At 47.3% G+C, this 12,763-nt stretch overlaps 1 protein-coding gene across 1 annotated transcript in view; it reads right to left on the bottom strand.

Moving 5' to 3' along the window:
• The window catches only part of Wipf3 (WAS/WASL interacting protein family member 3), an 80,628-nt gene that overhangs the window by 3,934 nt on the left and 63,931 nt on the right, over window positions 1-12,763 (bottom strand). The window contains exons 6-8 of the mRNA XM_059257870.1: window positions 10,627-10,749; window positions 9,465-9,566; window positions 2,124-2,200 (exon numbers count right to left, since the gene is read on the bottom strand). Of these exons, the coding sequence (XP_059113853.1) occupies window positions 2,124-2,200; window positions 9,465-9,566; window positions 10,627-10,749 (302 nt within the window). The remainder of the gene's footprint in view (window positions 1-2,123; window positions 2,201-9,464; window positions 9,567-10,626; window positions 10,750-12,763) is intronic.

The following is a 12,763-nucleotide window of genomic DNA, read 5'->3' as shown; positions in this document are numbered from 1 at the left end:
GGTATGATGATTATTTTCTTTTTCTGATCATAAAAATTATCTCTTCATTTTAGAAAGTATAGGACTGGAGAGAAGGCTCAGAGGGTAAGATCCATGACTGCTCCTCCAGAGGACCCAGGTTCAATTCCCGGCACCCACATGGTAGCTCTCAGCTTCCCACTCCAGGTGCAAGGCGCCCAGTTACCTCTAGTGCCTGCCTCTACAAATGTGCAAAACCTTCCGCACTACAGTGGCTCTTATGAGGTATTTTATCAGTGCAACAGGAAAAGTGACTAATGTAGACCTAGTCATTAGTGTTTGACTATCCAAAGGAGAAACAGAAAAATGGAAGGGAGGAAGGGAATCTCCAGAAAGCATTTCAGCCTGAAGGGGAGAGGCTTGCAAGAGTCTGGGGGAGGTGAGAAAATGATGGAGGCCGACATCAGTATCTGAACCTCTGTGATCAAAAATCGTGAGGAGGGAGTGGGTAGTTTTTTTCCCCAGTGTGTACAAGTTGCTCTGATGTCTCATGAGCTGAAGCTGAGCAAAATCAACTAGTTTACAGCTCAAATCTTTCCTGGACATTGTTAAGTCTTGATGCCATAATTCCAAGACAATTGCAACAGAGTGTCAGAGACACCACAGTCCAGGCAGAGTGGCAGACTGTGGTGCCTCTTTCCACCTGTCAGTAATCCTGCATAAATCTGTCCTCTTTCCCTTTTCCCCTCTATGAACTTGTTACCATTACACACTTTTGAACCTGTGATCATCTGACAGTGGTTATATGATCCTTGGGTTACCTGTGTTTAGAAAAGGGGGTGTGCTGGAGAGATGGCTCAGCAGTTAAGATCACTGGCTGCTCTTGAAGAGAGCCTGGGTTCAGTTCCCAGCACCCATACGATGGCTCACAACCACCTGTAACTTCAGTTCCAGGAGGTCAAATGCCCCCTGCTGGCCTCTACAGGAACTGGCACACACAGGCAGTGCACATACAGACATGCAGGCAATTACACATACAATAAAGATAATAGAAAAGGGGGTGAGACCTTCCTGGGGTCAGGGGTTCGGGGCAATCACAGGACTCTAGCACCTTCCCAGCCAGGTCACTTCTTTAACTGTCCTACAGTTGCTGAATGACCCAGTTCATCAACATCCAGCCTGCTGTCTGATACATAGAACTTGGAAATAGGTGTAGGCCGGGGCAGGAGAAACAAATGATTTTTATCTTTTTGTTTGTTTGTTTTTCAAGATAAGATTTCTCTGTGTAACAGCCCCAGCTGTCCTGGAATTGACTTTGTAGACCAGGCTGGCCTTGAACTCACAGAGATCCACCTGCCTCTGCCTCCTGAGTGCTGGGATCAAAAGTGTGCACCATCACTGCCCAGCAACAAAGGATTTTAAAAGAGGAGACCATATCACTTGCAGTGAGAGATGTCGCCTCTATCCAGGTTAGAAAACTCACAGTACAAGTTATTTTAGTTGAGAACAAGGGCATTCATGTGGTTTTCCCTCCCCGCTTTGACAATTAATTACATGTAGCCAAGGGCACTTAAATTGTGATTAAATTTTGGTCATAATCAATTATAATATTGATATAAGAAGAGCCCCAAAGAACTATCTAGCCTATAAGTGAGCGAGAACACTGAATCCTATGTTACAGACACTATGGGGTTTTCCCCAGGCTTCTAGAATGATCAGACTCAGGAGGAATGAGACTGCAGGGTCCGAGCGAGTGAAGATCTTTTGTACGAGGCGCCGACTTAAGGAAAGCCCCTTCCACACAGCACAGTTTGAAACTGTAGGTCTTTCATTCTGGCCCTTAACAAAGGTACAACAAAAGGCCTTCTCAAGGAAGAGGAGTCAGAGGGGAAGCGAAAGCCATTGAGAAGAAATCCCTGTAGCGCTGTGGTTCTCAACCTTCCTAATGCTTCTACCCTAAATACAGTTCCTCATGCTGTGGTGACCCCCCCCCCCCAGCCACAAAGTTATTTTGTTGCTACTTCATAACAGTAATTTTGCTGCTGCTGCTGCTATGAATTTTAATGTAAATATCTGACATGCAGGATATCTGATATGCTATCCCAAAGGGGGCGCGACCCACAGGTTGATAACCACTGCGGCAGAGCCTTCCAGGGAGGTGTTACCTGAGAATTTCTGTTTTTGATGTCATCGGAGCTCTGCCCAGTCGCCTCAGCTTGGAGCCAGGAACCAGGTGTGCGGCCTGAGAGAAACAAGAGTGATCTCACCATCTGTTGGCCCAGGGCCTCCCTACCCTGCGGAGACACTTCTGCTAAACCGGCACTTAAAGGACCGGCAGAGGATCCCCAGGCAACATGAGCTCAACCTGAAACCTTCCGCCTTCTGGCCCGGGACTGTGTGTTTCCATCCGTCTTCTGTGTCACAGACCATGGGCTCAGGGAACCACAGTAGTGACGTGTGAGGAGGCCTTCCTGACTGGCATGTGCCCAGCCTCCCGGCATACTTCTCCACCTGCCGTTTCAACAAGCCCAGTACTGTGCAGGTATCGTAGGCTGACGTGATTCAGGCTTCCATTCAGTGAAGCCCCAACAATATACCTTTATCTCCAAGATGTCCTGGGCTTCAATATTATACAAGTTGCACAGGATATAATGCCATAGTTAAGAATTGAACGAATGTAGAAGATGATGGGGGGAGGGGGACCCAAATGCCTCTTAGCCTGCATGTCCCACACTCAAGTCCAGTTTCTCATGCCAGGGGCACCACAGCAGAAAGTCTGATTTTTTTTTTTAAAAGATGATTTGCTCAAGTTTTAAATACACATCTCTAGGTGTTCTCAAATTTCCCCTTCAGTTGATGGTTCTGAACCTCATCTCCTGGTGTCTTTTTCTCCAAGGTGTTTGGCTGGAAGCCCCTGTCAACTGTTCCTTGTCCTGCCTCTGTCTGGGACTAGGGATTCCACAGCCGCAAATCCAAGTGTGCCCTAGAATCTGGGATTCTGAGCTACTTAAACAGCCTCGTGGTTACTGAGGACAGTCTCTGACAAACGGTTCTAGGTGCTGGGAGCTTAGGACGACATTATGTTTCAGCAAGCAGCTGCTTGAATGTTTACGAAGATGATTTGGGGTGGGGTGAAATTGTACGGAAAGAAAAACCTAGGTTTTTAAAAATCCATCAAAAAACATAATAAGCAATTTTCCCTCTTGTGTGGTAGAGTTACCATTTAAAAAACTCTCCAACACTTTTGAAGTGATTGATCAGAGCAAGGAGGCAGGAGGAAAATTAGCTTCTCCATGGAAATGGAAAGCAAGCTCCACATCTGGCTGCAAGAAAAACTTCACTGCTGTTGGGAGTGAGTGGCTGGGACATCCTTGGGGGAGTCAGGATGCTTTGAATTGACAGAGCATCTTAGAGGGATTTTCCCTTATGAGATACCACTAGACTCCCTGGGGCCACTCTGTAAACAGTACTTCCCACCTGCTGTTTCTGCACAGATGGGCATTTCGGATTCAGTGGGATGGCAGTGTGCCCACTTCTGCTTCTGTGGTTCATAATATGAAATGTATTTCACTCTTCTTCCCCAACTCATATCCCTGTTGTACTGAAAGCCAACATGCTGCCACCTCCTGACTCACCAACACGGCTATGGATACAAAGGCACTGGGACCATGGGGTTAAAGGTTATCTGTGCTTGGACCAAAAGCCTCTGGTGGCTTCTAGCTTTACTCTTTGTCATGTGTAAACCAATGTGCATTGTTGTCTCTTTCTAAGCACAGCCATACTTTCATATTATGAGGAAAATCTATTTACAGGCAACAGGAGGATGGCCAGGTAGGGCTTGGGCAGGGTGCAGAAAGGGTTTACAGACTTGGATGGCCATTAAGGCAGAGTCTGGTAGATGTGCTAACACCAGCCTCAGAGAGCAATTCCCATGAACTGTTACATGTATTTGGGAAAGGTGGCTCCTATGAAGATCAGACCTGTCAGTCATGGGCCAGCACTGGCTAAGTCTTGCAGGAAAGTGAAGAGGTAGTACCATGAGGGACAAAGAGCACTCACTGGACGTGGAGTGCAGAACCTGGGCACTATCCTGTTTTTGCAACCAGGTAGGGACATGGACCAGCCATTTTATTTACTATTGCCTTGATTTCTTAGCTGTATATGGAAAAATTGGGCCGGAAGGCCTCAAACAGTCTTCTCAAGTGGAAGGCTCTCAACTTTCCACATTGCTCACCTGGTTTTCCTCACCTTCCTCAGTTGTCACTGGTATAAAAGGGACCAGATCCCCTCAATAGAAGTCAGCCCACTTAGCCCTGAGCTGGGTTGGTCTCCTGATCCCCATTTCCTCCTGTGCAGGTCCATGGACCAGAATTGGGCTAATCCTATCTACTCTCCCTCTCACTTTCAACTTAAAATTAGTTTTAAAGATCAGACTGCAATACACATCTATTATAAAAATCTGGACAGAATAGTAAAGAAAAAGAGTGAAAGCCACACAGCATTTCCCCACATTTCACATTTTTGTGTTCTTCTAGTCTCAAGTCCTCCTTTACTACATAATACATAAATCAATACTTTTTTTTATAAAATGTTATATGTTCTTTTTTGTACAGTCTTGCTTGGGCTGTTTTTACTGATATGGTAGCATCACCAAGTATTCAATATACTGTTTTAATGGTCATAAGAGTTCTAGCATGTGACTATGCTGTAATTAATTTAATCCCATTGATGGAACTTGGTGCTATTTCCAAAATTTTCACTCTGTAGGTAGTTAGCAATGTATATGTGATGCGATATTTTTTATTTTTCAATCCAACCATTATTTACAGAGCATGTGGTTGGTCCCATCCTGGGAAGTAGAAGAGACAGAAGACAAAGATGACTGATGCCTTTGATGGGACAACAGAACATGGAGGAGCAGTCTGGGTGCAAGGGAAGGAGGCTGTCGGAAGGAAGGGGTGCCAGGCCACTCTTAACACCGCTGTAGATGAGATGTGGTGACATGGAAGTCCAGGAGTGGCCATGACGGAGTATCTGCCATGGCAGAAAGCCCAAGAGGAGAGAACAGGAGAGGCACTCCAGATGGAATGGGGGGAGCCAAGGGGCCAAAGGGAGGTGCGACAATTGCAAAGGCAGAGCAGCATCTTTGTGGTCTCACAGGAGTGAGGCATACCCAGAAAAGACAGCATCATGAGACAAGCAATAGACGGCCAGAGGTCAGTGCAGTAAGGCTGTGGGCAACAGCATTATCAAGAGTGGTAAGGGTCGTACCCCATTGTCACCACAAAGGTGAAACTAGATATGGCCAGTGGCCATGTGTTTTTTCTACTGAGTATCACACTCTTGGGACATCCAGTCCTTTTAGTTTAGTAAAATGAATCCCTTGGTGATGTTAAAGTTCTGGCAATGTGTTAAGGAAGTTCTGTAGCTCGTGGAAATAGTTGGATAATTGTATCATGAGTGGCCTCTAAAACCGGAGCAGACAACAGTGAGCCATCATACTGCACTCCCTGGAGTGGCTATGAAATTAAATAAATTAAAAATTGAAGGTAGTGTCAGTGAGGATGTGGAAAAACTGAGACGACTGTGTGCAGTTGGTGAAGATGAAGAATGATTGGCTGCTATGGAACACAGTATGGTGGTTCTTCAAACAATTAAAAGCAGAATTTCCTTATGACCTGACATTCTCCTTTGGGATATATACGGAAATCAATTGAAAGCAGAGTCATGAAGAGACCTCTGAACACCCATGTGCTTAGTAGTAAGTAGTATTCTCAATTGCTAAAATATGGAAGCAATTCAAACGTCTAACAATGGGCAAATGGATAAATGAAATGTGATGTATGATAGATGCATACACATATGTGTCTACCTGCAAGACTATTGAAGGCCATTCTAACTAACATGGGTGAACCTTGGGACATTCTGCTAAGCGAAATAAGCCAGCAACAAAAATCTAATAGCAGAAGCTCCTACACCAGTTATTCACAATGCTCAGACCACAGAGAAAATAAGTCCAGTGGTGGTGGTCAGGGGCTCGGGCAGGAAGAAGCCTGGAGTTACTATCTAATGTGTGGGGTTTGGGTTCTGCAAGGTGAGACTCATTCTGAAGTTTGGTTGCCTAACACTGTGATCACACTGAACAGGCCAACACTTAAACTTGGTTAAGATGGGGTCTTTCATGTTTCATTTTTCTCACAATTGAAATTTCTTTTAAAAAGGGGAATTTGGGGTGTGAGCATAGTCCCATTTGAAATCAGCCAATTTCCCACTGAACTGACTGTGATGGACGTGATTAACTGGGAACATGGGAATAAGATGTCATGTGTGCTGTCTCCTCTCCCATCCTCCACCACAGGGTGAGGTACTCACTGGTCTAAATCTTTCTAGTGGGTGAGAACCTCAGCAAGTATTTGCTGACATAACAATGACCTTTCTTCCTGATATAATGACAATAAGCATTTGTGACCCAAGAATTTTTCCTAAAAAATTATGTTTTTTTCCCCCTCACTTGAATACATGTTAGTAAAATAAAACTCAGTTAGTGACATTGCATGTGTGGGAACGTGACAGTCAATCCTAACCTGATAACTGCTTTTGCCTGCCCAGAAATGAATTGCTCTATCCCAGTCAGCAGAGTGCTCAGACTTGAGTAATAATTTACACAGGTCCCTTTGGGTGACTAAAGAAACTTAATATGGAGCCAGGTATCCCTTAAGGGCCATTGACCTTTTGCTCTGGAATGCCTGGGAGATCCTTGTGACCTGCAGGTGAGAGAAGAATAGGACAATGGGCTGGGAGGTATTAATAGCTGCCTTGGCTTCTGTAAAACCTGCTTATCGCTATGGGAAAGGGATGGAATGGTCTTTTTATTACTATATAGCAGGAAAGTAAGAAACAGCTGAGGGGAGTGAAACAATTTTCTTAACCAGAGGTGGATTCCATGGAGAGTTGTAACACATTCCTTTCTGATGGCCACCTTTGAAACCCACCTTGATCCCCCTTCCACATGGCGGCACGCTATTTGGCCCTAAGGCTGCCATCCCTCTGCTAGCAGTAAGAATGAGTTCATTCATCTACATTTGAACTGAGTCTAAGTCTTTGGTTTCTCCCAGTAGATTTGGATGCCACAGCATGTGCATTCATGAATGTAATGTGTAACCATCACCACTAGCTTGATTATTATCAATTATTTGTTTATAGATGTTTACGTCCATGTTTTTATTTGAATTCTTTGGCGTCTAACCAATGAGAAGAATTGATGAGCCATGCTGTAGGTTGGATCTGAAATGTCTCCAAAGGTCCAGATGCTAAAGGCTTTGGGGTTCTATTGGGAGGTGGGGGAGCCATTAAGAGGCAGGGTCTAAGAGGTCTTAAGTCACTGGAGGACTTGCCCTTGAAAGATTGGCACCTGAGCCAACTGTCTTTAAGAATAAGAGCTCACATCTTCATATATCTGATACCTGGGCACACTTCACAAGGTGCCTCTGCAGGACAAGACCACAGCTGCCATTTACTGACATTCGCCAACTTGAGTCCTGTGCCACCCGAGCCAGACACATTGGTCCCTCACATGCCATGGGACATTGATGATTGTGAAATACATCTGAACTGTCATACTCTTTCCTGGTCTGCGCGGTTCCCAGCCTGGATGGTTCCTGCCCACATGGAAACGTGCCTTTCTCCTTACGACTTTGAGTCTCTAACTTCTGCCAACATGCCCATGCCCTACCTGGCTCCCTCACTGGCACAACTCCAAACCTCATGCCTGAGGTAACTGAGGTGTTCTGTCAACAGTCATCAGTCATCAGTCATCAGCACTCTTATGCATTAAGAAAAATTTCACTCCTCTGACCTGCCTAGTTTTATGTCAACTTGACATGAGCTAGAGGCATCAGAGAGGAGGAGACCTTGATTGAGGAAATGCCTCTATAAGATTGAGCTGGAAGCAAGCCTGTAGGGCATTTTCTCCGTTAGTGATTGGTGGGAGAGGAACCAGCCCTGTGTGTGGTGCTATTCCTAGACTGGTGGTCCTGGGTGCGATAACAAAGCAGGCTGAGCAAAGTATAAGAACAAGCTAGTAAGGAGCATCCTTCCATGACCCGCATCAGCTCCTGCCTCCAGGTTCCCGCCCTGCCTGAGTTCCTGCCCGGACTTCTTCGATGATGGACAGCTTCCTGGAGGTGTAAATGAAAGAAACCCTTTATTTCCCAAGTTGATTTTGGTCATGGGGTTCCATCACAGCAATAGAAGCCCTAACTAAGACACCCATCCACTTCAGAGTGTGGGGTGAGCCCGGGCACCTGGCTTCTCACTGTGGCCTCTGATGCTCACAGTGTGCCTGCGGCCGCCTGCCAGTTCATGTGCATGCTACTCGAGAAGGAATGCTAGGCAGACACAACACCCACTTTCACCCACAGCTGGTTTTCACTGTCCGTCAGAACCTTGAGAAGGCTTGGCTTCTGGGGCCTTTACATGTCTCTTTTCTTACTCTTATTCAGAGGGCGCACCAGGCCCCTCTGTCTAGAGTGAGGTCTCACAGGCAGCAGAGAGAATTGTACCCATGTGGATGCTGAGATGCCAGCAGCTTCTCTGTATTGGGCACAGCAGACACAGAGCTGAGCCCCAAAGCAGGGACTTTGCCAGGCCTCTGCAGGGACAGGTCCACTGAGTCTGCTGCTCCTGGACTCTGGTTTGGGGCCAGACTTGAACATGTAATTTTCCTTTTGAGTTCACAGACAAGTGACTCTGACCCGGCTTTGGTGGTGGGATAACGACACATGTGTAGCTGCTTCTGCCCTCTCCTACCTTCTGCTGTACTGAATGACCCAGCACTGCACAGGAACTGCACAGGACTGCTCAGTAGCTGCAGAATCCCTTTGAGGTCACCTCTCCAACCTTCATGTTTTCTCTGACCTTCCTGCTGTTTTGGCCCTGAGAGACATCCATTCACCCTCCTTTTGGAGCCTGCCTATACAATGAAATTAGGAGGAAGAGCCCCTGGGCTATGAGGTTCTACTTCAGCTGTGCACTGGAGACGGCTGGCAGCTTGAGCAGCTCTGACGTCTGGGTCTCACTCTTGAGTACATGCAGCTTGGCCTCCAGGAGTTTAAAAGGCTGGCCATTGCTCTGTGTCGGCAAGGCTGAGAACCACTGGCCTTTGGACATGTTCCATTTCATGGTTTGCCAGAATCTGATGGGGTTCTTTTCCAGTTATTAAATCTAAGAGCTCATGTCCCATTTCTCTGTTTGGGTGTCAAGTCTCCCAGCCAAAGGCCCTGGGGAAGGAAGGATGCACACTGCATCCTAGCAATTCCTAAGGAATGCCAGTGAACTCTGGAGTTCTATAGAAACCTCTAAGTGAACCACTAGGCATTAAGACCAATACGTCTCCTTAGGCTTGTGGAAGTCTGCACAGTACAGTGTCCTTGCTAGGGGACAGTAAAGTGACAGTGCTCTCTGCAGGTGCTTGGTGCCGTGGAGGGTCTTGGTGAAGTGGTACTTACTTCTGGGGACCTTGCTGGGGTATATCTTCTGACATGGTTTGAATTCATCTGGAGGGGGAAAGTCTTCCATGGAGTGGAACGTGAATTTAGACTCGAAGTCATCTGTACATGTGAGAAATACGGGAATTGGAGTTTACTCAGATTATTACTGCTGTGACCCAAGTGTGACTGTGTTCAGAGGCACGGAGGTCATGCTGACTGAATACCCTGCTGGCTGCTCGCCTGCTCTGTGCAAGGGGTTTGGTGGCAGGGTTATTTCTCCAAGCATCTGCCTGCTTTTCAAGTACTCCTGGCTGGACAAGAGGATGCAGCGGAGGCAAAGTGCGGTCATCCTCCATCCAAGCGCCTAAGATCCTCCGCCCACCTAAGGGAGCCGCTGAAGGAACAGAAAGAGGCTCCAGTCGGGAGGACAAACCCAGCAAAGGACCTGGGATTAGGCTCCAACAAGAGTGTTGCTGAATTCCCCAAGGAAGGCTTTGAGGAGAAGGAGACATGTCAGCTTGGCTGTGTCCAGTGTGAGGCCTAGCTTCCCAAGCAAATGGGTTCTGCCCTGAGGCTCTGGTGAGGAGGGAAGGGGCCCTGGCCCTTTTATGATCTGATAGTAGCTGAGCACACAGAAGGGATGTGGAGTTTTTGAGGACCCCAAATGGCTTTCTTCCAATCTCTTGTTTTAGTTTTCCTCCTGCCTGGCAAGATGTCCACTTATTCCCTCCCCTTATCCAAGCAGCTCTGGTCTTTTAGGCTTATGGAACTACCCTCCATGGACAGGTTTAGTGCTGGATGTCTTCCTTCTATTAATCTGAGTCACAGGGCTAGAGAGTGGGTCCTAGACCTGTCCAAAAGACATGGAGGGAAAGTCCCTATTTCACAGATCCTGAAGGCTAATCTGTGTTCTCTGTTCATTGCTCACTGAGAAACAGATACTGTAGTGACAGCATAGGAAACTGGTCAACTGTCTGCCGCAGTTTCCCCTTTAATCTCAGGGTCATGAGTTCGTGCCCCATGTTGGGTGTGACAGTTACCGAAGCCTCAATGGGGGTTGGAACTTCCAGATCAAAGCTGGAATGGCTACCCACTACATCCTGCCCCCTGTGGGTGGGCAGGGGAACCTTTGTCCTGTCTTAGGGGGGCAGGAAGCCTGCTCTGCAAGTGATGTCCTTACCAATCACGTGCTGGCTTCCATTCCGCAGCTGGCCTCCAGGCTGCTGGCTTTTGCTGGAAAGCTCGGTGGTGGGCGATCTTGCAGGTGGAGCTGGAGGTGGGTTTAGCTTCCCCCCACTGGTTCCTTAACAGAGAAGAGGGCAGCCATTTACGCAGAAGTGGGATGGTAGATTTTAACTTTATGTGAGGAGTTCAGTGGTTAGCCCCTGCAATGTTATGTGATATGGCAGCAGCTGGAGCCAACCTGGTTGGGACTGAACCACAGCGGGTTTAATTGGCACAAGTCACATACCTTCTTTGTATCTCGGTTTTCTCATCTATACAATGCGAGTAATACCAGTCACATATATTTGTCCCTTAATTTCCTCATCCATACAATGGGAATAATACCAGCAAACATTTTCTGGAGTGGTTGAAAGGATTAAATGGGTTAAAATGCATGATACAGTAAGTGTGCCAACCTTAGCTGCCACTATACTATCAACAATGTGATAAACCTCATGGTCAGATGTTGTAAAATGTTAGTTAAAGACATGTTACGTTCTTTTATGCTGTGGAATATTTGTTTAATAATGCAAACATGTGTTGCATTCTTTTATGTTGCATTTGCTTAACTCTGTGAAGCTGCGTTACTTTGCCTGTCCAAAAACACCTGATGGATCTAATAAAGAGCTGAACGGCCAATAGCTAGGCAGGAGAGAGAAATAGGCGGGGCTGGCAGGCAGAGGGAATAAATTGGAGAGGAGAAAAGGGGAGGGGTGAGAGAAGGAGAAGGAGAAGAGGACACCAGAGGCCAGGCACGCAACCAGCCACGGAGTGAGAAGGAAAGAAAGGAATGCAGAATAGAGAAAGGAAAAAGCCTAGAGGCAAAAGGTGGATGGGATAATTTAAGTCAAGAAAAGCTGGCTACAAACAAGCCACGCTAAGGCCGGGCATTCACAAGTAAGAATAAGTCTCCATGTAACTATTGGGAGCTGGGTAGCAGGGCCGCCACAGAGTAAAAAATATTCAACAACAGTCAGATGACATAGCCCCAGAAAGGGACCCACTGCAGAGCAACAGGAACTGGAAGAGGAAGTCCTAAAGACAAGGGCCCAGTGAGGTCAGAAAGAGGACCTTCAGAGGGGTGGTCCTGTCCTGGGTTCTTCCCCCACCAGCTCGCTCATGCTACAAACCTTGGTTCTCCTTCCAGCCTGGGGAAAATCTTCTTGCCTGCCAGGGCCCAATTCACACCACTCTCCTTTCTCACACCTTCCCTGGTCAGGGTGGTGAGAGTCTCTCTCCTTCACAGTGCTTTGCAGCTGCCTCATGCAGTGTCTCTAACCCACATCCTGGTGCCTCAGTACAGGCGTCCCACTGCTACCCATGCCCTCAGTGAACCTGTCATGTTCTTGCTGCTTGCAGTAACACTGCCCCAGAATTCCCTGTGTTGGCGGATTACAAACAGCCTCTTCTGTCTCACACACACACACACACACACACACACACACACACACACACACACCCCAACTGGACTGAAGCAGGAGTGCCCTCATTCTGTAGACAGCTAAAGACACAGAGACAAAGGCTAGACAAGTGTCTGCATTAGCCGGGAGGCTTGAGTCTGGAGCAAGCGGCAGAGTGCCAGGTGAAGTGCACACCAGCTACACCATCCTGCCTCTGGTGTACCCTCAGGGCTCCCAACCCTCCTCAATCCCTGCCTCCTTCCCCCTCCCAGCCTCCTTCCTCAACCCTAGCCCCCTTCCCCTCCCTTCCTGCTTTCCCCTCCATAGGTACCTGAGGGGGGCACTAGGAACATACTAGCACCCCCCCCCCCAACACACACACACAAGCCTGTGAAGGAGGTGGAGGATAAGGCTCTGACACTTTATTGGATGGGAAGCTGCCCATAAGGGACTAGGAAGTAAGTCATACACCACAAGCCTAGCCATATGCAGGCCCCCATTTAGCAATCTCATGTGAAAGGGGGCATTATTTAGAAAACACTGCTTAACTAGCATCCCTTAGACAGGGGTGGATGGGGAACCTAGGATTTGAATTCACTATAGATCCCAAAATACCTTTAAGAAACTTTCTGCACATGTGCCTGTATATTTGTATGTAGTGTGCAGACATGTGTGGTGTGCATGTGCGTGTGG

Source organism: Peromyscus eremicus, chromosome 3, assembly GCF_949786415.1.
Source record: "Peromyscus eremicus chromosome 3, PerEre_H2_v1, whole genome shotgun sequence".
Classification (NCBI taxonomy): Eukaryota; Metazoa; Chordata; class Mammalia; order Rodentia; family Cricetidae; genus Peromyscus; species Peromyscus eremicus.
This window is presented reverse-complemented; position numbering and strand designations above follow the sequence as displayed.